Source organism: Pieris napi, chromosome 5 (assembly GCF_905475465.1).
Source record: "Pieris napi chromosome 5, ilPieNapi1.2, whole genome shotgun sequence".
Lineage (NCBI taxonomy): Eukaryota > Metazoa > Arthropoda > Insecta > Lepidoptera > Pieridae > Pieris > Pieris napi.
The window spans coordinates 10,029,121-10,054,253 of NC_062238.1; the positions used below are offsets into that span (position 1 = coordinate 10,029,121).

General features: G+C 34.0%; 1 protein-coding gene across 1 annotated transcript; it reads right to left on the bottom strand.

Moving 5' to 3' along the window:
- Nucleotides 1-11,363: 11,363 nt before the first annotated feature.
- Nucleotides 11,364-24,589, bottom strand: LOC125049802 (4-galactosyl-N-acetylglucosaminide 3-alpha-L-fucosyltransferase FUT6-like). Its single transcript, XM_047649260.1, has 5 exons — nt 24,138-24,589; nt 23,750-23,916; nt 20,763-21,020; nt 12,995-13,240; nt 11,364-11,999 (listed from the first exon to the last, which is right to left on the bottom strand). Exons 1-5 carry the CDS (start codon nt 24,309-24,311, stop codon nt 11,549-11,551), a joined length of 1,296 nt encoding a protein of 431 aa, XP_047505216.1. The 5' UTR covers nt 24,312-24,589; the 3' UTR covers nt 11,364-11,548.
- Between the last annotated feature and the right edge of the window lie 544 nt (nt 24,590-25,133).

Genomic DNA, 25,133 nt, shown 5'->3' on the forward strand with positions numbered 1-25,133 from the left:
ACCGTCCATAGTAACCAGATGGGGCTGTTGGGTTTTAGTGGGTAGTGTCCATTACACCATACGGACTGACTCCCACACTCCCTGCGCCACTTTTAAATCGTTGCCCCGGCGCGGGGGTCAGTAAATTGATTTCCCAAAAAAAAAAAAAAAAAAAAAAAAAAAAAAAAAAAGGTTAGGTTAGGTTAGGTTAGTATATGAATATTTGGTCGCCGAGAAGCCAAGGCTTGAATAAACAATTATTATTTAGATCGGAGCTGTCCAAAAAAACAAATATTATTTAGATGGGTTAGGTTGAGTTAGGTTAGGTTAGGTTAGTATATGAATATTTGGTCGCCAAAGGCGACCAGGACGCCGAGAAGCCGAGGCTTGAATAAACAATTATTATTTAGATCGGAGCTGTCCAAAAAAACAAATATTATTTAGATGGGTTAGGTTAGGTTAGGTTAGGTTAGGTTAGGTTAGTATATGAATATTTGGTCGCCGAGAAGCCAAGGCTTGAATAAACAATTATTATTTAGATCGTAGCTGTCCAAAAAAACAAATATTATTTAGATGGGTTAGGTTAGGTTAGGTTAGGTTAGGTTAGTATATGAATATTTGGTCGCCGAGAAGCCAAGGCTTGAATAAACAATTATTATTTAGATCGTAGCTGTCCAAAAAAACAAATATTATTTAGATGGGTTAGGTTAGGTTAGGTTAGGTTAGGTTAGGTTAGGTTAGGTTAGTATATGAATATTTGGTCGCCGAGAAGCCAAGGCTTGAATAAACAATTATTATTTAGATCGGAGCTGTCCAAAAAAACAAATATTATTTAGATGGGTTAGGTTAGGTTAGGTTAGGTTAGTATATGAATATTTGGTCGTCGAGTTTCCGAGGCTTGAATAAACAATTATTATTTAGATCGGAGCTGTCCAAAAAAACAAATATTATTTAGATGGGTTAGGTTAGGTTAGGTTAGGTTAGGTTAGGTTAGGTTAGTATATGAATATTTGGTCGCCGAGAAGCCAAGGCTTGAATAAACAATTATTATTTAGATCGTAGCTGTCCAAAAAAACAAATATTATTTAGATGGGTTAGGTTAGGTTAGGTTAGGTTAGGTTAGGTTAGTATATGAATATTTGGTCGCCGAGAAGCCAAGGCTTGAATAAACAATTATTATTTAGATCGGAGCTGTCCAAAAAAACAAATATTATTTAGATGGGTTAGGTTAGGTTAGGTTTGGTTAGGTTAGGTAAGGTTAGGTTAGTATATGAATATTTGGTCGCCGAGAAGCCAAGGATTGAATAAACAATTATTATATAGATCGGAGCTGTCCAAAAAACAAATATTATTTAGATGGGTTAGGTTAGGTTCTGTGAGGCCGTCATTACACTTAAAGAGAATGCGGAGAGGGTTCGGGAGTGTAACCCAGACGCCGACCCTCAACGCAAAAAAAGGCCTGGAAGGAGACGTCGCGATTACGCACGTACTCCACTGGGACCTTAGGACAGTATTTGGGCAACGCAGAAGTTGTGCTCACCAGCAGACTTATGACGGAGGCACGGATTAAGGGAAACTGTTACCGTGCCTACCGTCCATAGTAACCAGATGGGGCTGTTGGGTTTTAGTGGGTAGTGTCCATTACACCATACGGACTGACTCCCACACTCCCTGCGCCACTTTTAAATCGTTGCCCCGGCGCGGGGGTCAGTAAATTGATTTCCCAACAATAAAAAAAAAAAAAAAAAAAAAAAAAAGGTTAGGTTAGGTTAGGTTAGTATATGAATATTTGGTCGCCGAGAAGCCAAGGCTTGAATAAACAATTATTATTTAGATCGGAGCTGTCCAAAAAAACAAATATTATTTAGATGGGTTAGGTTGAGTTAGGTTAGGTTAGGTTAGTATATGAATATTTGGTCGCCAAAGGCGACCAGGACGCCGAGAAGCCGAGGCTTGAATAAACAATTATTATTTAGATCGGAGCTGTCCAAAAAAACAAATATTATTTAGATGGGTTAGGTTAGGTTAGGTTAGGTTAGGTTAGTATATGAATATTTGGTCGCCGAGAAGCCAAGGCTTGAATAAACAATTATTATTTAGATCGTAGCTGTCCAAAAAAACAAATATTATTTAGATGGGTTAGGTTAGGTTAGGTTAGGTTAGGTTAGGTTAGTATATGAATATTTGGTCGCCGAGAAGCCAAGGCTTGAATAAACAATTATTATTTAGATCGTAGCTGTCCAAAAAAACAAATATTATTTAGATGGGTTAGGTTAGGTTAGGTTAGGTTAGGTTAGGTTAGGTTAGGTTAGGTTAGGTTAGTATATGAATATTTGGTCGCCGAGAAGCCAAGGCTTGAATAAACAATTATTATTTAGATCGGAGCTGTCCAAAAAAACAAATATTATTTAGATGGGTTAGGTTAGGTTAGGTTAGGTTAGTATATGAATATTTGGTCGTCGAGTTTCCGAGGCTTGAATAAACAATTATTATTTAGATCGGAGCTGTCCAAAAAAACAAATATTATTTAGATGGGTTAGGTTAGGTTAGGTTAGGTTAGGTTAGGTTAGTATATGAATATTTGGTCGCCGAGAAGCCAAGGCTTGAATAAACAATTATTATTTAGATCGTAGCTGTCCAAAAAAACAAATATTATTTAGATGGGTTAGGTTAGGTTAGGTTAGGTTAGGTTAGGTTAGTATATGAATATTTGGTCGCCGAGAAGCCAAGGCTTGAATAAACAATTATTATTTAGATCGGAGCTGTCCAAAAAAACAAATATTATTTAGATGGGTTAGGTTAGGTTAGGTTTGGTTAGGTTAGGTAAGGTTAGGTTAGTATATGAATATTTGGTCGCCGAGAAGCCAAGGATTGAATAAACAATTATTATATAGATCGGAGCTGTCCAAAAAACAAATATTATTTAGATGGGTTAGGTTAGGTTAGGTTAGGTTAATATATGAATATTTGGTCGCCGAAGGCGACCAGGACGCCGAGAAGCCGTGGCTTGAATAAACAATTATTATTTAGATCGGAGCTGTCCAAAAAAACAAATATTATTTAGATGGGTTAGGTTAGGTTAGGTTAGGTTAGTATATGAATATTTGGTCGCCAAAGGCGACCAGGACGCCGAGAAGCCGAGGCTTGAATAAACAATTATTATTTAGATCGGAGCTGTCCAAAAAAACAAATATTATTTAGATGGGTTAGGTTAGGTTAGGTTAGTATATGAATATTTGGTCGCCGAGAAGCCAAGGCTTGAATAAACAATTATTATTTAGATCGGAGCTGTCCAAAAAAACAAATATTATTTAGATGGGTTAGGTTAGGTTAGGTTAGGTTAGGTTAGGTTAGGTTAGGTTAGGTTAGGTTAGGTTAGGTTAGTATATGAATATTTGGTCGCCGAGAAGCCAAGGCTTGAATAAACAATTATTATTTAGATCGGAGCTGTCCAAAAAAACAATATTATTTAGATGGGTTAGGTTAGGTTAGGTTTGGTTAGGTTAGGTAAGGTTAGGTTAGTATATGAATATTTGGTCGCCGAGAAGCCAAGGCTTGAATAAACAATTATTATTTAGATCGGAGCTGTCCAAAAATACAAATATTATTTAGATGGGTTAGGTTAGGTTAGGTTAGGTTAGTATATGAATATTTGGTCGCCGAGAAGCCAAGGCTTGAATAAACAATTATTATTTAGATCGGAGCTGTCCAAAAAAACAAATATTATTTAGATGGGTTAGGTTAGGTTAGGTTAGTATATGAATATTTGGTCGCCGAGAAGCCAAGGCTTGAATAAACAATTATTATTTAGATCGGAGCTGTCCAAAAAAACAAATATTATTTAGATGGGTTAGGTTAGGTTAGGTTTGGTTAGGTTAGTATATGAATATTTGGTCGCCGAGAAGCCAAGGCTTGAATATACAATTATTATTTAGATCGGAGCTGTCCAAAAAACAAATATTATTTAGATGGGTTAGGTAAGGTTAGGTTAGTATATGAATATTTGGTCGTCTAGTTTCCGAGGCTTGAATAAACAATTATTATTTAGATCGGAGCTGTCCAAAAAAACAAATATTATTTAGATGGGTTAGGTTAGGTTAGGTTAGGTTAATATATGAATATTTGGTCGCCGAGAAGCCAAGGCTTGAATAAACAATTATTATTTAGATCGTAGCTGTCCAAAAAAACAAATATTATTTAGATGGGTTAGGTTAGGTTAGGTTAGGTTAGGTTAGGTTAGGTTAGGTTAGTATATAAATATTTGGTCGCCGAGAAGCCAAGGCTTGAATAAACAATTATTATTTAGATCGGAGCTGTCCAAAAAAACAAATATTATTTAGATGGGTTAGGTTAGGTTAGTATATGAATATTTGGTCGCCAAAGGCGACCAGGACGCCGAGAAGCCGAGGCTTGAATAAACAATTATTATTTAGATCGGAGCTGTCCAAAAAAACAAATATTATTTAGATGGGTTAGGTTAGGTTAGGTTAGGTTAGGTTAGGTTAGGTTAGGTTAGTATATGAATATTTGGTCGCCGAGAAGCCAAGGCTTGAATAAACAATTATTATTTAGATCGGAGCTGTCCAAAAAAACAAATATTATTTAGATGGGTTAGGTTAGGTTAGGTTAGGTTAGTATATGAATATTTGGTCGCCGAGAAGCCAAGGCTTGAATAAACAATTATTATTTAGATCGGAGCTGTCCAAAAAAACAAATATTATTTAGATGGGTTAGGTTAGGTTAGGTTTGGTTAGGTTAGGTAAGGTTAGGTTAGTATATGAATATTTGGTCGCCGAGAAGCCAAGGATTGAATAAACAATTATTATATAGATCGGAGCTGTCCAAAAAAATAAATATTATTTAGATGGGTTAGGTTAGGTTAGGTTAGGTTAGGTTAGGTTAGGTTAGTATATGAATATTTGGTCGCCGAGAAGCCAAGGCTTGAATAAACAATTATTATTTAGATCGTAGCTGTCCAAAAAAACAAATATTATTTAGATGGGTTAGGTTAGGTTAGGTTAGGTTAGGTTAGGTTAGGTTAGGTTAGTATATGAATATTTGGTCGCCGACGGGCGCGTGGCGGGACGGGAAATCCATCCCATCTGCCACCATTGTGGCGCCCCGGAGGACACGGCGGAGCACACCCTGGCTGAATGTGCCACTTGGTCGAGGCAACGCCACGACCTAGTGTCGGTCATCGGGACGGACCTCTCGCTACCGAGCGTTGTTGCAGCAATGCTTGGTAGCCAAGAGGCATGGCAAGCGGTAGCTTTCTTCTGTGAGCGCGTTTTGCTGCAGAAGGAGGCTGCTGAGCGTCAGCGGGAGGTGTGTGGCGATGGCCGGAGGGGTTGTGCTCGGCGAAGGCGTGGCGTGGGCGCGGGGGCTTGACGCGAAGAGCGTACGCCCAACAGCGTTCAGCTGCGCCGTCGTTGAGCCCTTAAGCGGACATATTCGCCTGAATTCCCTGGGTTGAATGCCTTGTGCGACCCCCGGGGAATTCAATGCGGTGCCAGATGTCATTCATTCAGAATGGATGTGTCTGGCACTGCAGGTGATATGGAGGGCCTAGGAGGAATTTTTAGTGGGTCGGGTTTCTCCCCTCTGGTTAGCAGAGGGATAAGAGATAACCATCCCTACAGTCCCCGCGTTAGCGACTGCATACGCCCGCGGGCCTGTATTTGTGCATTTTTACCTCCTTCATAAAAAAAAAAATTTTTTTAATTATTATTTAGAACGGAGCTGTCCAAAAAAACAAATATTATTTAGATGGGTTAGGTTAGGTTAGTATATGAATATTTGGTCGCCGAAGGCGACCAGGACGCCGAGTAGCCGAGACTTGAATAAACAATTATTATTTAGATCGGAGCTGTCCAAAAAAACAAATATTATTTAGATGGGTTAGGTTAGGTTAGGTTAGGTTAGGTTAGTATATGAATATTTGGTCGCCTTCGGCGACCAGGACGCCGAGAAGCCGAGGCTTGAATAAACAATTATTATTTAGATCGGAGCTGTCCAAAAAAACAAATATTATTTAGATGGGTTAGGTTAGGTTAGGTTAGGTTAGGTTAGGTTAGGTTAGTATATGAATATTTGGTCGCCTTCGGCGACCAGGACGCCGAGAAGCCGAGGCTTGAATAAACAATTATTATTTAGATCGGAGCTGTCCAAAAAAACAAATATTATTTAGATGGGTTAGGTTAGGTTAGGTTAGGTTAGTATCTGAATATTTGGCGACCAGGACGCCGAGAAGCCGTGGCTGGAATAAACAATTATTATTTAGATCAGAGCTGTCCAAAAAAACAAATATTATTTAGATCGGTTAAGTTATATAAATATAAGGTTATATAAATATTAATATACCTACTAACCGTATATTATTTTTTTTTAAATAACTGTTCAACTGAAACTCGAAATCGAATACAAAATCATCAGAATAGATTATTTTTCACATACCTATTCATTTTATAAAGTATAAACGCAATCGGCCATTTCGAATGTGGATTTTGCCAGAACAGTGTGTTCACAGTGATCAAGTGCAAAAAAACTGTGATTACTACACCCCTCCCCCCTCCTCCCCCCCCCCCCCCCCCCGCAACCCCAAATTTGGGTACGTCGTTTTCGCATCGTTACCATCCTTTTTATCATGAAATTGTTTTATTACATCTAAAGGGTGTATAGCTACTCACGTATTTGTTTAATTTTGAACGAAATAAATTAATTCGTCGTTCACATAAAGTCCATCATAAGTTATGAGTCCGATGAATGTCAAATAGCACAATTTATCTTTCAAATAAGCTATGTAACATAGCTATTTGGTACTTTATCCATACATTGTGAAAAACCCTTAATGTAATAAAATTAATTGTATTGTAATAGTAAGTGTGTACTTGTATTTCATAATCACCGAAGTCATTCGAATTTTAAAAAGTTACAGTTTCTTCTTCATAAATATTTAACAGTTGATTGTCACCTGTAACATGGCGCTTAGTGATAATATTAAAAAAAAACAGTATCTTCAGAATAAAATATTACAAGTCTCACCTTTGTCACGTAAAAAGAAATATTGTTAGAGTCAAGGAAGATTCATTGTATTCAAAAGTCGTTGGGTGCGTGGCAATAAATCACTGGATTAAAAATCGGGACTCGGTCGATAGGGTCGGCTATATATCACATGGTAAACTCACCAGCCGGACACAACTGGACTCTGCTATTTCATTTGACCGGAGATTATTTTTAACGCGTCATTTTGGTCCTTGTGGTCATAAAGATATGTATAGGCTGTCGGATTTATACAAGACAGTAACGACGATAAACAAAAATTGTATTTCTTTTCTTTAGCTTTATAATCGTACTTTTGAAGTGAAACTTCTTTATCGGGGTTGGAAAAAAAATTAGTGTAACATTTTTTCGTTACGCGTCACATTTTTCGGTTACGCGTCACATGTTTCGGTTACGCGTCACATTTGACCGTTACGCGCGTCTTTTTCTTGTCCCTACCACGGTTGATTCAAAGAGATTCTAAACCATTAATAACAAAAATGTATAATAACGATAACAATGACACCTACTAAAAATTCTATTACAATTTATGAAATTCTGGAATAATCTTAGTGGTAATAAGGTAAAATTAAATAATTGTATTATTTGTATTCAAGTATGTGATATTAAAAGCCTTTTGTTAAACTTTATCTAATTTAACTTAATTTAACCAATTTCTGTAAAGTTGCATATAGATAATTTTTCGAAAAATAAGGTCATAAAGAAGTTTCACATCTAACGTGTGTACACTAGTACACGCACATTTTTTTTTATGGCTCTGGCACGATTTGTGCCTTAGCCAGCGTCAAGTATAGGATTTTTTTTTATAATTCGTGCTTGTCTTTAGAAATTCGACCATGTCCTCCATGTACGGTTTAAGCACTCGCCAGGTACCGCACAACCCTCCCAAAGGCCGAGAACAAATTTAAATTAAATTAAAACTTGCCCTCGAACCGGGAATCGAACCCGGTACCCCTCACCTAGCTGCCACTTAATAAGACCGCTAGGCTATGAGGCCCCTATAATCTTACTTAATTACTATTTATTTAGAGCAGTGTCTTCAACGTGCGTCTCTCATTCCTGAGGTCGTAGGATCGATCCCCGGTTGTGCGCCAATGAACTTTCAATCTATATGCGCATTTGCGCTCGAACGGTAAAGGCAAATCTTGAGGAAACCGGCTTGCCTTAGACCCAAAAAGTCGACGGCTGCGAAAGTTGTGTGATGCGATTTTGAGGGCTACTCGATTGTAAGGAGGTTGCATGTATCTGGTTAGCGCTGCACCTTATTAAGTTCTCATGTCATTGTTACACGTGTATATCCATTTTCTAACACATAAGTATTAGATTGTGCTCATTTTAAAATAGCACCATCATTCGTAAAGTACACTTTTTCAGCCGTGGCATATTAATACAAACAAATGAGTGTTATCTACGTAAAATGTAAACGTTTTGTAATTTTCAAATATATGTAGATCAAGTACAGCTATCTTTGCTGTATTTACTCCTATCTAAGCGTTAGCAAAAGTGTTAATTACTATTGTAGAAAATGTTAAATTATACAACGGACTCAAATTCTTTCATATTGCCTTTAATAGCAAATTACTTTTAATCAGTTGAAATTGATTTCAGGAATACTCGGAGCAGTTACATCTTTAAATCCTTTTTTTTTTTAAAGACAATTCACACCAATTGAATTGACCGAGTCCCATGCTAAGCTGGTGAAGCTTGTGTTATGGGTACTAGGCAACGGATATACATACATATTATAGATAGATAGACATATAAATACATATTTAAACACCCAAGACCTAAGCCCAACACCAAATGCTCATCACATCGATGTTTGTCTCAGCCGGGGATCGAACCCGGGACCCATGGATTCGCAGTCAGGGGTACTAACCACTAGACCAATGAGTCGTCAATTCTATGTAGCTAGATAAGTAAAAGATTTTGACCTACGATATTTTTGGGGCATAGAAGTCTTCGCGTACAATCCATAAACTAAAACAAAAAGAATTAAATTGCCAATACAACACGATAAGAATAATTATTTTCTTCTCTGATAGTATTGTTATGATTTGTTTTTAGAGCCTACGGGTAAACCGTCAGTCACCGCACCCCTTGTACATCCATTTTAGTGGGTGCGTTGCCGGCCTTTGAGGGATCTTTTTTAACATTTGGAGGTCGTATCTCCCGGGGAAGACTAACTAACTAGCGAGTTTCTACAGTTCGTTAGTTTGCAAAAGAAAATGTGTTGTGAAGCAATCAAGGATGTGGGCGAAATTTTGAGTTAATACATGTGTGTACATACAATTTGAAATGGTTTTCTCTAAATACTATAAAATAAAAACATACGAATCTATATGTGTTTCTATTATTGTATTGTGTGTAGGTGAATATGTATATATTTGTATCATGGAATCTTACCCTAAATTACTATAATTGTATGTTATTCTAACGTGTTTTGTGTACCACAATTTACACGGTATAATGGTTGTATTGCAATAAAAACGATTACATAAGTGGAGCAATATCTAAAATGTATGAGGGCTGTAATAGGAAGCGAGTTTTTATTGCCGAACGTAAAGAAAACAGCTGCAGAACAAATCAAGCCGTTAACTGCTCTGGAAATAAAATTTATTTATGGGGTATCTTATCACGTAGAGCAGTGTTGGCCTAGTGGCTTCAGCGTGTGACTCTCATACCTGAGGTCGTAGGTTCGATCCCCGGCTGAGCACCAATGGACTTTCTTTATATTTGTATTTAACATTTGCTAGAACTGTGAAGGAAAACATCGTGAGGAAACCGGTTTGCCTTAGACCGAAAACGTCGACGGTGTGTCAGGCACAGGAGGCTGATCACCCACTTGCTTATTGGATTAACAAATGATCATGAAACAGATACAGAAATCTGAGGCCCTGACCTGAAAAGGTTAAAACGCAACTGATGTTACTACTGTATGTATATATAATATAGACCTATATTTCAGCACTTCGAAACACCCCATTGACCAATAAATAAATTTTCCTTATATTGTAATAATCGGTTCAAATATCTCTGCGCAGGCTCATTATAATTAGCAGGCGTTGAATAGAATCCCTATGTATGTAGTTGATGCCCACAAGACGCCAACAAAACAGTACACTGAACTTTTAGTAGATAATTTTTCAAACATTTCTATTGTTTGCGATATCGGCGCTACGGAATTTGAAAGTATTATTATTCATTACAAATATTAATGTTATTGATTATTCATTACAAATATTAGTACTGAATCGTTTATTAAAACCTTAACACAACAACTGAAAATACTTAAAATTTCCAGAAAACAAAGTCAACAGTTAATAAAATGTTTATTTACATAATAACGATGCATGGCAATCTCTTTTATTTACATTACCATGGTTAACTTTCACTGTATTACCATTTACATTTAAATTACAATAAATATAGACAACTGTATGTTACAAAGTATGAAACTTTTATTGCAATTTGGGCAATTAATTTGGCTTTACACAGATTGACAAAATTATATATGAAGGCAAAATTTTGGTTTATCAATAAATTATAGTAAAATTTCACGCGTATACTTTAAATTAGTAAACTAGCTTGAATCAAATCTTTATTAATACTAATTTTCTGATATAATAAAAGATGCGGGGAGGCGGCGTCTTTTCAAGCGATATCGACCGATGGCTCGATATTCCATGATACGATTTTGTGACACTCTGATCCTTCTAGAGAACCAGTCGAACGGAGTCTTTGGGCTTTGGCTTCACTTATTACGCCAAGGGGCGTACAAGTATTACGTAAGCACTATACGGGTTTGTTTGATTTTCTTATTTGGTGATTACGTCAACAGTAATTATTTACTTTTTTACACATATTACCCACACATTGTCTATGCTTGAAAACGAATTGCATTTTCGAAGATTCCTACAAATAAATATAGTTTAAAAAAACTAAAAAACACGCTTTTAAAGCTAAAGGGTTGCTCGATAGACGAAAAATATGGCACAGAGCGCGCCACGCTTTTTCACAATAATACCAGTATTTTTTGTTCATTACCATTTTCAGCCAAATTAGGAATTATTTTTCACTTTTTAGTTTGATGTGCTTTAAAAGCGTGTTTTTTAGTTTTTTTTAACTATATTTATTTTCCACTTTTTAGTCCTAGCAGCAATACGTGTTGTCTCAATTTAATCGCTTTGTGGACTTCAAAAAAATTTCATTGTTTTTTCGAGATAAACCTATGAAATTATTATATTGTCGCTGATTCTTTATAAGTGTACAAAGTTTGAATTAAATCTTTTCGTTTAATGTGGGTCCAAATCGAGTCCGAAGGAGTCGGTTACATACATACATACAGGTGAAGCTAATATAAAGCGTGTAAAAATTACATACGCTTACGTAATTTGAACGACCCCCTAAGAAGCGGTAGCGCATGGCCGGCAAAAGCGTTCTCTTGTTTCAGTGGCCAAGTCTTGCTGTACTAGCAGAGTAAGTACTTAAAACTTAGTTTCACATGCCCTTAGGAACACAGAAGTGCGGGATCTAAAAACGACCGCAATTCATTTTCACCGTAGACCCTATCTTTCCGGTCATTATAATTTAACGCTTCACAGACTCGACAGTAATGAAATGACTTCGTTCCGAAATAGCCGTGCTCACTTAAAACTTTGAAATCATTCCTCCATCGGTGGTATTCGAGTAGAATGTGTTCGTTTTCACTTAAAAATTTTATATATTCCGCTAAATTGTTCGGTCCATTGAAGTTATCCACGTGTAAAAATGAGTTGGGTGGCAGAATTTTTGCGCAGTCATCGTTTTTCGGTCCCATTATGACTGGGATAGCGCCCTTTTCATAAGCGTTGTTGAATACCTTCTCCGTAATGTACTCGCGGCATTGAGAGTTCTCAAACACGAGGTAAAATAAATATTGGCCCGTCACCTTGCAGTCGGCTTTGAAATGGCCGGGACAGCTGAAATTTAATTATATTATAAGTACATTATTCATTATTGTTAGATATTTAAAGTCTGCTATATCCTACTAAAATTATAAACGGATAGTAAAACTACTGAATGGACTTTACAATAATATAGCTAATACATCAGAATAACAAATAGGCTACAATTTATAAGGATATTGTGTGAATTGTCCAAAATACCAAGTAAGTAAATAGGAAATCTATAATAGATCTACCATCTGCGAGCTATTCTGGGGTGCGCTGCCAAAACCGCTTGAATTACACATATGTAATGTATGATGGAAATGTCTATCTTAAATAGTCCTACAAAAAATCTCGCCACAGTATATATATATACCTTATGTGAAAGACATTATAACCAAAATAGGGGTTTGCGTTTTATATGTCGTCGCACTTATTTGATGATACTAATTATGCAGGAGTCTCGGGGGACCTTCATTGGAACACCTACAAGTGATTTTTGCTGCGGAAACGCGTCTAAGTATTTTTTTTTTTAAATTGGAGCTGCGAGAACCGATTAACGGCAACTATTTGTAGATGGGCCGCGAGCGCGCACTAATTTGCTCAGAGATCACCAACGATTGAGTTGCACACTTATTAATGTTGAAGACCGATATATATTTAACACAGACCAAATTTAAAAGAGTCGCATTGTCCATTTATTATAATGAGTGTAAAATTCACAGATAATCGGTACAGTACTTAAATTACGTCCGCGCGCTAAGGCCGCAGACAGTCGACTGCCCCCCACTACTGTACTTCAGTATACTACGATGACGTTTAGGTTATTTTTTTTCTATCGAATTAGTGTTAAGTTGCTGTAATAGTCGAAAATAAGCTTAAAATAAAAACATACTTTGAAGCTGAAAAGGAATAAATACTAAATGCAATTACGATATCCCCGCAAAGTAATTAAAGTACTGTTAACACTGAGAAATGTAATTAAAATAACTATTAATCACGCTTTCGATAATCATTGAATTCATTACCTATTTTTATGATCCTTAGAGCATTTTCCATGGACATCCAATGGTAGGTATTTTTCTAACTCGTGCAAGTATTCGAGTCTTTTCGGTGGTCCACAATGAGACATCAGGATTGACGCCAGCTTATCACGTCGTTTGATATGCCAATTTGGGACCAACTCAGATAAAGCCTTCATTGTGATGTCATCAAGTATTGGTTGCTGAAGGGGCACTGTGCGACCGTAGGGGACTGGTATATCCGCATCGATCCTAAAAAATATTGCTATGATATCCTTTGAAAGTTAAAGCTATATAATTTACCTGGGACCAGTACTAGACTGGGACTAGTACTTCTAAATAATTTGTGTTGTTTGCCATAGTCATTACCGTAGTACCGAGAGTTTTTTACGGCGGCTTTTTTTCTCGGCCTACACCCTCTGTCTTCTTTGCCGATGAGTAGGGATGTCTACCAATTCAAACTTAATAACGTGGAATAAGTGATACCTGTATCTTACATACTATAATAAAATAAAATAAATATTTTAAAGAATTACCATAAATACGAAAAATTTCTATAATGAAATCGGTTTGGGTAGGCCTTTTCGTACATACCTGGACCAAATCTAGGAAGTACCTACTAGATAAGGGACGAAGTTAAAAGTACCCACGAGCATGCTTGATGAATGTTATGAAAGTGGATGTAGAGAGAGAGGTATGATAGTACCGTACCATGAAGAGATCCGTGGCGAGAACTGTATATACAAATTTTGTAAGGTATAACCTGGCTTTTCATAAGCAGATTGAATTAATTAAGAATACCTTTGTAGGCAAATTTTTCGTCATAATTAAATTAATGACATTGTCTTATGCTTATGAATTTAGTAGTCCTAGAGTCCGCCGTTTACAAATAAATATAGAATATTTTCTTCTGCTACGAAGTGTTAGTTGCTGTATCAAACCACTGCGACCCCATGGCCTATCCTAAGAAATATTAGGTTAATGATCAGAGGCGTAACTATACCCGTGGCAAATTCTTTTGATGGGGCCCTATCAGTAAAAATAGTCACGTTCTAATCAGTTTCATTTTAATAAACTTTGAAATTTTCAGAGCACTTTAATTACACATTGTATATGTCCCACTACTGGCCATAGACCTCCTCTGTTAGGCGAGAGGGAATGGTCTGTACTCTGTAGTCCCCACGCTAGCCCAATGCGTATTGGAGACTTCACATTCATCCATAGAATATAATATCTCTTGGGTCGGGGGCCCGTGGCATTTTGCCAGCCCTGCTACCCTATTGTTACGCCACTGTTTACGATGTCTTTGTCACCGTAAAATTGTAAACACCGTTAGATTGTAATCTATCTCGCGAGATTATAAACTGTCGAAAGATTGTGAACCTCAACGAACTGCTTACAATTTAACGTTTAATTATTCGGTAGTTATATGAAATTTTTGGAAAGTAAAATTAATCTGTAATTGACCAAAGAAGTTTGAATGATAACTAAGTTAGTGTAGTACAATCTACCGAATAATAATGCGTTAAATTGTAAGCAGTAAGCTGAGGTTCACAATCTTTCGACAGTTTATAATCTCGCGAGATAGATTACAATCTAACGGTGTTTACAATTTTACGTTAACGTCTTCTTTCGAAGGTTGGCGATTTAATAATAAATAATAATGAAAACTTTATTTTTAGACATGAGGGTTGTGAAAAATTCATATATTGCTAGTCCCCACCTTAGAGTCCCTGTGTTGTGTAAATAGATGACAATTATTCCGTTGTACATGGTACATTTTTAAAACAGTTTAAAAAAAAAGTAATTTTAGTATTACAACTGGCTTATAAGGCATTAAGTATGAGTGAATGTGTGAGTGTGTGAATGGATGTTGCACATGTATTTGGGCGTGTGGCTGAGAGTTATGATCGTGCGCTGTGTCTGTGATAGTTTTTAGAACCTCAACATTTTTATGCCTACTTTGATCGATGAACGATGAAATTAATTTGGTGCCTAAACCTCAAAGACTACCTGTCTGCGAACAGGTCTCCTACCTACCGGGTTTAATTCTTTTTCTTTAGATTTATATGAATATACTTAAGAAATTTTAAATGTTTATCCGCGTGAATATTAAGATTGTCTACTGTGTTTTATCCTGCCTTTGTCGTAATAGCGATAAATGAATCGTTTATGCGACAAAATATAGGTATAAATTCTTCTCTTACTGTCTACAAACGCGATAATAATCGCAACAGACAATTGTACTATAGTTAGCTAGCAAGCCAATATACGCCAATATAGGCTTCGCTTAAGATGTAAATCAATGTGACGTGATACGCAATACGCACGGGCAATCCTTATTGGATTGGTTTATTTCATTTATAGTCTAGTCGACAAGTTGAAAATGGAACAAAATAGAGATACTGCTCTTAAAATTATGTGCGATAGCTCATTGGAACCGGAATGACGCCTAGAAAAATGTGCTAAAAGCGTGTATTAGCACATAAAAAATTGCAAAAGTTATAGACAATTAAAGATGAAAAAAAAATGGCATTTAGTTTTTTGCCAATATTTAACAAACTATTAATATTTAAGAAATTTCAAATAAAGATTCTGAAAGAAGAGGAAATTTCCAATAAAAAACTACTAGCTCCCGGAACTCTATCTCCATTATTTATAATTTTAATTTAACGCTGAAAATAGGTCTGCGGGTGACATTTTTAGGATTCGCGCGTGGCGTCAAAAGCGACTACGGCACATTAATTAATTTATTTAAGGTATTGAATATTTTTTTTTAAATTTGAAAAAATTATGGTGTGTTCTGAACACTATAATTAATTTATTCCCGTTGAAAATTTTACTTAAAGTTAATTTTTCAACAAGTTAAATAATTGTTAACAAACGAAATTTTCTCGAACGACCGTCTTAATTGTAAGTGAAAAATAGTATATTTCATTACGAGTGCGGAAAGCTTGTCATTGCAAAGAGTTCCGACATATGTCTACCCGAGCCGAGGCGCAGCCGAAGGTGAGGGTTGACAGTCGGAACAAGTTGCAATGATGGTTCCGCACGTGTACTGAACGACTATTTTTAATACAGTTGCGAAAAAATTAAGCAATTTAATAAAATATTAAAACACAATAACCTCAACTAACTAATCAGTTATTTCTTATAAAAGGTATAATTCACATATTCATCGAAATTACAGTTTTTTTACTAACTGGGGAAGTTTTAGGTTGCATATTTACTGTTTGAGACAAACTATTATTAATTTCGTATGATTGTATATTTAATATATAATATAACAAACAACTAAACTAGCAAAGAACATTTTTGGAAAATGGCGCCAACTGTAAAAGAATATGAGCAGAGATTTTTTTTTTCTTCACCCATTCTGGGTAGGCAAAGGGAACTATGCCCATACAGCCAAATCTTCAGTAGAATTTTTTTATTGATATGAAATTTAATGAGATGAAATGAAATGAAACCTAACCTAAAACTCATTGAATCAAATCATTAAATCTGATATTAAAACAAATGAGTAGCTTCTTTTTTGAAATATTTGCATGAAATATAAAAACTTCTATGATTTTTTTTAGTAAAAACTTCGTGGTTGTTTTTTTCTTTTTAATAGACATTATCTTGACAGTTGGGAAAGAAAACGCACTAGTTCGGAAAAGGTAAAGAAAAAGCACGAGTGTGTAATAGCCCACATCCCGAACGCTATACGTCCCTGCAATACGCCACTTTTTGAGCAACTGTATTAAAAAAATGTTTAAATAATGGTCGTAAAAATATTTCGCTTCGTAGAGCCTTTCTTACATACATACTTAACAAGATCGTGCCATAAAAGTTAAAAAAATATTTATACTTTGTTTATAACATTTTTTTTACTTAAACAAAAACTTAAAAATCCATGTAATGTTGTTAAAAAAAATTTTTTTTTTCTAAATCATCATATAATCGTTTTTTTATTTATACAAGATATTTATTGATTTGCAAAAAAAAAAATTCCCGCCATTTGTTGATAATTTTTTTTTTTACAAATTGAATAAATCAATATTTTTTTTAAAAGTTTTAACACAACTTTATTACATTAAAAATTTTATGATTTTAAAAAAAAAATTTTTTCCTTAATAACAATTTTTAATTGTTTATAATCGTTTTTTTTAATTTTCTATTGTTTAAATAATTAGTTAAAAAAAATTTTTTTTCTAAAAGTCATAATTGACAGTCTTCTATAAAGTAACAGAATTTTTTTTTTTTTTATTAACAATTCTATTGTTTATTAACTTACCAAGTTTTTATAAACAAATATTCAACTTTTTTTTATTTTTTTTCTAAAACTTCTAAAATTAACAAAAACAACCATATATAACAAAGTATAGAAAAAAAAAAATTTAATTTTAAATAAAAGTAATATTCATGATAATCAAAAAATTTAAAAAAAAAATTTTTTCTATACTTTGTTATATATGGTTGTTTTTGTTAATTTTAGAAGTTTTAGAAAAAAAAATAAAAAAAAGTTGAATATTTGTTTATAACAACTTGGTAAGTTAATAAACAATAGGATAATTAATAAAAAAAAATTTTTTTCTGTTACTTTATAGAGGACTGTCAATTATGACTTTTAGAAAAAAAAATTTTTTAACTAATTATTTAAACAATAGAAAATTAAAAAAAACGATTATAAACAATTACAAATTGTTATTAAGGAAAAATTTTTTTTTTAAAAATCATAAAATTTTTAATGTAATAAAGTTGTGTTAAAACTTTTTCCTAAAATATTGATTTATTCAATTTGTTAAAAAAAAAATTATCAACAAATGGCGGGAATTTTTTTTTTTGCAAATCAATAAATATCTTGTATTAATAAAAAAACGATTATATGATGATTTAGAAAAAAACAATTTTTTTTAACAACATTACATGGATTTTTAAGTTTTTGTTTAAGTAAAAAAAATGTTATAAACAAAGTATAAATATTTTTTTAACTTTTATGGCACGATCTTGTTAAGTATGTATGTAATAAAGGCTCTACGAAGCGAAATATTTTTACGACCATTATTTAAACATTTTTTTTCACTTACAATTAAGACGGTCGTTCGAGAAAATTTCGTTTGTTAACAATTATTTAACTTGTTGAAAAATTAACTTTAAGTAAAATTTTCAACGGGAATAAATTAATTATAGTGTTCAGAACACACCATAATTTTTTCAAATTTAAAAAAAAATATTCAATACCTTAAATAAATTAATTAATGTGCCGTAGTCGCTTTTGACGCCACGCGCGAATCCTAAAAATGTCACCCGCAGACCTATTTTCAGCGTTAAATTAAAATTATAAATAATGGAGATAGAGTTCCGGGAGCTAGGAGTTTTTTATTGGAAATTTCCTCTTCTTTCAGAATCTTTATTTGAAATTTCTTAAATATTAATAGTTTGTTAAATATTGGCAAAAAACTAAATGCCATTTTTTTTTTCATCTTTAATTGTCTATAACTTTTGCAATTTTTTATGTGCTAATACACGCTTTTAGCACATTTTTCTAGGCGTCATTCCGGTTCCAATGAGCTATCGCACATAATTTTAAGAGTAGTATCTCTATTTTGTTCCATTTTCAACTTGTCGACTAGACTATTACGAGTACGTGAAGTACCGAAAATCCGAAAAAGCTGATTTAAAAAAGTCCCATACAAATCTTTACACGTTATTATAACTATTACTAGCTGACCGGGCAAACGTCGTTTTGCCATGTATATAATTTATAATAAAAAAATATGGGTTGGTCGTAGAGGGGTGTAAGTTAGGGGTTGTATGTATTTTTTAATGTTGTATCATAAAAAATAAAAATAAAAAAAATATATATTTAGGGGTGGACTGCCCTTAACATTTAGGGGGAAGAAAAAATAGATGTTGTCCGATTCTCAGACATACCCAATATGCACACAAAATTTCACGAGAATCGGTCGAGCCGTTTCGGAGGAGTTTAACCACAAACACCGCGACACGAGAATTTTATATATAACTATTATGTAACTTTCTGACTGAGCCATAGCAGGCAGGTATAGGCTTAGCTTAGTGTATTAGACCACTAGCTTCAGCATGAGTTTCCCATCCCTGAGGAGATAGGTTCAAACTCCGGCTGTGCACCAGCGAACTTTCTATGTGAATGCGTCATTTGTTCGGTGAAAGAAACATCGTAAAGATTAGACCCAAAATGTCAACGGCGTGTGTCAGGCACAAAAGGCTGGTCAGTTGCGTCTTAAGGTGCGTACAGACTATATAACATAACATGTTATACCACATGTTTCAGATAATGTGGACACTGAATGTTATAAAACATGTTATAATAACATGTTATTGATATGTATGCAAGGACAAACCCAGCATCTACGTTTTTTTGTTTTTCTTTTGTGATTTAAAATGGTTATACATAGTTATGTATAACATTGTTATATTGCATTGTTATTCTAATGTGTACAGTATGGTTTTATGTTATAATGTTGAATAACAAGGTTACATAATGTGGACGTGTTATAAAACACAAGTTATATAATATGTTACATAGTCTGTACGCACCCTTAGACAAATGATCACGAAACATATACACAAATCTGAGACCTCTGGGGCCTATACTGAATTAAAAATGGTTTCAATATAATTGATGTGAATTACACTTCGATGAAAATAAAAATATTTCCTAGTTAAATTTCTCGTACGAAAACGGCAGTGTTAATAACAAAAATGAGCTCTGACTGCATCGCTATTACAAAATCCATTAATGGCCTGTTGGACCCGAGATGTCGATCCAAGCTTAAAGCATCAGCTCCTAGTTCACTTGCCAACTCAATTTTCAAACGATATCAGATTGAATGGATGTGCCAAATTTACACCTAACTTTCATTATAACCTAAAAAGTAAAGCTGAAACGTGAACATTATTTTCGGCAGAATTTTGCGAAACGATTAATTATCCGCTTTTGTTATAGCACTACCAAGCTATAAGGGGGAATCTTGTGACTGTCAGATGTGTCTGACACATTTCTCTAAGCTGTGGCTTAGACACATTTCTGTATCTGAACATTAATATTTTATTTATTTATCTTTCTTATTATTCGAACAAATTTATTTACTACTTTACTTAATGTAATGTCCAGCTTCTTGGAGTGTTTTACGGCTCACCAACACCGCAACACCTGTACAGACGTCCTACACACAACCGCTCCGTTCGGGTGTCGGTTTACGACTGACAGTCTGACAAGTGACAAGTGACGTAGGCGCATGAAACAACCAAGCAACACTTTATTTAGTCAATATGTTAACGTAAAATTGTAAATACCGTTAGATTGTAATCTATCTCGCGAGATTATAAACTGTCGAAAGATTGTGAACCTCAGCTTACTGCTTACAATTTAACGTATTATTATTCGGTAGATTGTACTACACTAACTTAGTTATAATTCAAACTTCTTTGGTCAATTACAGATTAATTTTACTTCCCAACAATTTCATATAACTACCGAATAATAATACGTTAAATTGTAAGCAGTTCGTTGAGGTTCACAATCTTTCGACAGTTTATAATCTCACGAGATAGTTTACAATCTAACGGTGTTTACAATTTTACGGTGACAAATACACAACACTAACACACTTAATATATCAGTTGTAACTCTAGATTAATAAAATAACATTTTCACTGAAATATTTCTGGAATTCGGGCCTATACCAATCAAGATAGTTCCAAGTAACTAATTGGGCATGGACAGTTTAATTAACATAACACATACCTGTACGTCATGGACCAATTAAAAATATTTTTCAAGTCTTCTAACTTTGGTTTAACTTTCGCCATCGAAAACGCATTGATTGGAGATTCGTCGTTGAGAAATATCCATCTTTGTCTGTTATTTCTTCTTGATGTGTTAGGAAACACGCCGTATTGGATGTGTACTACGACAGCGTCAGCAGATTCCAGGTATTTGTCATCTCCTGTCAATAAGCAGTTTCTCACGCTGCACTGCTCTAGTGGATCGGGCTCGCTTAAACTGAATTATATAGAACATAAGACATAGATCTTACGTGCCTCTATTTATTACATAAATATTATATTCAGATTGTTTTAATACGTCAAAGCATGGTGTCAATAGTCAATTTTCTTGAAAGCTTGGCGGTTAAAAACAGTGGCGGTGGGTGTTGCCATGTCGTCTCGCACGCTCTACCTTTGATTTGGTGGGAAATTTAGACCGTATTTTTTTTTTAATATTGATTTATCAACATTGTTTGTTCTCTCTTCCACGTGTATTGTTTTGCATTATGTCATTTGCAAATTGAAATTTAAATAACTAAGAGCCCACATTAGACGTCCTCCAACTCTATAAAGGCAGTCAGAAAGAAAAAAGTATACAAATTAAAACAGTGTAAATTTATTTAACCTGACTCATATTAAAATGAATATATCAGTACCTAGAAACAAAAAAAATATCTACACATATTGGTCTAAAGATTCAAATGTGACTCTATAACATAATCCGGTCAAATTAGACTAAAAAATATCGGTAAGGTTACAAAAATTCCCACTTGGCTGAATATTGGTAGGATTGTTCAATACACTATTATAAAGGATATGTGAAAAGTCCTCATCGATCCGGCACGTGCAAAAAAATTTACTCGGGGTTAAAGATCACAAAAACGGGTATTTCGCGATTTTCAGCAAAATGGTAAGATTTATCGTAAAATTAGTTTAGACAAAAATTGTAGATCAGATAATTATCTATAAAAAATGTCTATATACTTTTTTTCCTAAGAGCCACCGTTTTTGAGATATAACGATTCAAAAAGTTGAAAGAGTTGTAATCGTCATAATATGCACACGTTTCCAAGCCACCTTTGAGGTAGTGTACTTAGCGCGTTTTTTTAGTGTTGTTTTATCTGATCTACAATTTTTGTCTAAACTAACTTTATGATAAAACTTACCATTTTGCTGAAAATCGCGAATAACCCGTTTTTGTGATCTTTAACCCCGAGTAAATTTTTTTGCACGTGCCGGATCGATGAGGACTTTTCACATTTCCTTTATAATAGTGTATTGAACAATCCTACCAATATTCAGCCAAGTGGGAATTTTTGTAACCTTGGATGTCTAAATTGACCGGACTAAACATTACAGTTCTTTCAGACTTAAATAATAAAACGTGACCTTGAAAATTTATAAGTAATTCTCTTTGTGGAAATTACTATAGAGGATGTGCGCATTTTATATTTATTACCGTAAAGGTTGAAGCCTGAAGGACACAACTATCACGTAATTTTATCGGTGATGCCTATGCTTTGAGATAGTTAAAAATAACACGTTTATCACAAAGTGACTTTAACATATATTCGTCGAGATTTATTAAAAGGAATAATTAAAATATTTTCACCGTATTATCTGAAGCTAGAAATACTAAATGACTCTAAGTATAATTTGGAGATGACAACGAGCGGATGACTAAATCTTATTTTTATTTTATTTTAAAAGGCACACTAACGAAACAAACACTTATAGAGAACACATGAAAAAAAATATCAAAAAAATCAAAAACAAGTGTGCACAACATTTAGAGGGAAACATTACAATGATGAAGAGAAAATAACTTAAACATTAAAAGTAAAAAACAAACTAGATTAAAAAATACAAACGTGCAGTTTACAAATAATTTTCTACTTTGCAATTATCTTATATCTATACTAATATTATAAAGAGGAAAGAATTTGATTTTTTGTTTGTTTGTTTGAAATGAATAGGCTCCGGAACTACTGGATCGATTTCAAAAATTCTTTCACCGTTGCCAAGCTACACTATTCCCGAGTGACATAGGCTATGTTTCATTTTCAAAAAAAATAGGCATGCTTACTTGAATAATCTTACTCCAATCGCGTGCGCTGCGAAAACTATTAATGATAGAACAAAATTATGTATTACAATTTTTCAGGACACATCACTATCTATAAAAATGTCGCAGCATGTCACTATCTTTTATAGTTACGTCACAATAAGCGTCTTTTTATTAATTTTTTTTTATAAAAATACCACCGCGAGAAAAGGCTCTTTATTCGTACCTAGGTATTGATCCTTATCAAAATAAATACCAACGTTTCACATCAGCTACAATTTAATGGCATAACCACCAAAAAAGTATGGTGGATTGGTGTTCTCCTGCCGTTTCTCTTGAATAGTTTACAACTATGTAATATAACAAAAATCTTAGCCACATCAACGCTTGGCCGAGTCTACTAGTGTATATATCTGTCCGTGCTAAGTTTATATCGTCAGTACCTCGGTTAAGTTTAATTATTTAACCAACTACAAAAAGCCGAAGCCTTTTTCACTCAAACGCGCCTCAACTTCGCCGGTACCCAGTAACTTTGAATAGCGGTATCGATTTAGTATGAAATTTCAATATAGTTCTTTATCGCTAATGTCCTTGGAATAAACTCAAAATTGAGTAGGTACCGTAATCGTTATTCCTGTTGGGAGTCATAATGTACCAGCGCAACAGCCTTTCGATTCTGTAACTCACTTTTTTTTACTGATAAACAATAAACTACAAGCTCCCACCTTTTCAGAATGCCAAATCATAAAATGACTGCTTCGCGACTGATTTGAGAGCGACCGCCGATGCGAAAACCGCTGTGTGAGTTCGAAAAGTGAGTTACAGAATCGCAGGGCAGATGTTTCCTTTAAAAAACACCTGTTATTACAACAAATAATTGCCTATAAATGTCGTCTACTAACCGTTCGTTATCAAAACTATAAATGTGACGATTCTTCAGCCAGTCCCAGTGTTTCCATATTAAAACAATAAACCTTTTGTTCTCGCTTCCACGTGTGTTGTTTTGCATTATGTCATTTGCAAATTGAAATTTAAATAACAAAGAGCCCACATTAGACGTCCTCCAACTCTATAAAGCCAGTCAGAAAGAAAAAAGTATACACATTAAAACAGTGAAAACGGCTTTATTAAACCTGAGTTATATTATAAATAAATATACGATACCGAGGAACAAAAAAATCATCTAATTATAAATCTAAACCATTCTCAAATCCGCATTAAAAACACACAAAAAAATCATCAAAATCCAGCTATTTAAGATTATTATATTATATTTAAAAAACAATTTACCTCTCTCTGTTCAAAAAATCGTCGAACTATCACATCGTGTGTGTTAAATTCCTTATAATATTTTGTGTCTATATTATAAACCTTGCCTAAGTACACTCCTACTATGATTATACTAAATAATGTTACAATTAATATGTTACACAGTACACTCTTTTTCCTTAATTTAAATAACATTTTATTTAAATAACTCAGGTTTTACCGGTAATGACTACACTAAACTGATAGTTATCACATTTAAATACATAATGGATCATTGTAAAACATTGTTTTAATTTATATGGCACTCCACAACTTATATTGACGATTTTGATATTTATATTCTTATTAATCAATTCGAAAAGCTTAAAAAAATTTCGTTAATACTTAACAAGCAATTAGTTTACGATATTTCATGTAATATGTATAAATACATTTGAACATCTTTACGTTACACTGCGCTCACTTTACATGACGATCTGCGTCCAGACCACGTCTCGTTAATTGTTTTCTATTTGGTAATCTAAACAGGCTTTTTTCTACGTAACGACTAATTATTATTTGAAGAACTACTAGTTAAAATAATATGGTTATCTGATAAGATATCTGATTAGATATTATCAGCAAATTTTCTTTAAGTAATCATTCAGTTTAATTAGTATCACTTATCACCTTTTAACATAACTGGAACATGTTATCATTGCAATTAACAATTAGCCTAATTAATAATTAATTTTGTTGTTGCGTAACTAAAAAAGTATTATAACACATCAAAGGACTCAAATCTTTATAGTATTTCAAGCACATATTGTCTTTGCATTTAACAATTATGCTAATTTATAATTAGTTTCGTTATTATGTAATTAAAAAGTAAGGCTCAAGTTATTAGGTAAGTACCTACCTAACATTTGTCGCGTTATTTTATTTAAAATGTATTATATTGCAGCTGATACAAAGACATATCAGAGAACTGGATATAAGAATTAGGTACATATATCATACATAATCTTACATCAAGAC

Coding starts and splice junctions, on each gene's coding strand:
- LOC125049802 (XM_047649260.1), bottom strand. CDS start 24,311: ATGTTATTTAAATTAAGGAAAAAGAGTGTACTGTGTAACATATTAATT. Junction 23,917..24,137: donor GATTTTTTGAACAGAGAGAG/GTAAATTGTTTT, acceptor CTGGCTTTATAG/AGTTGGAGGACGTCTAATGT. Junction 21,021..23,749: donor TATAGTTTTGATAACGAACG/GTTAGTAGACGA, acceptor TATATAATTCAG/TTTAAGCGAGCCCGATCCAC.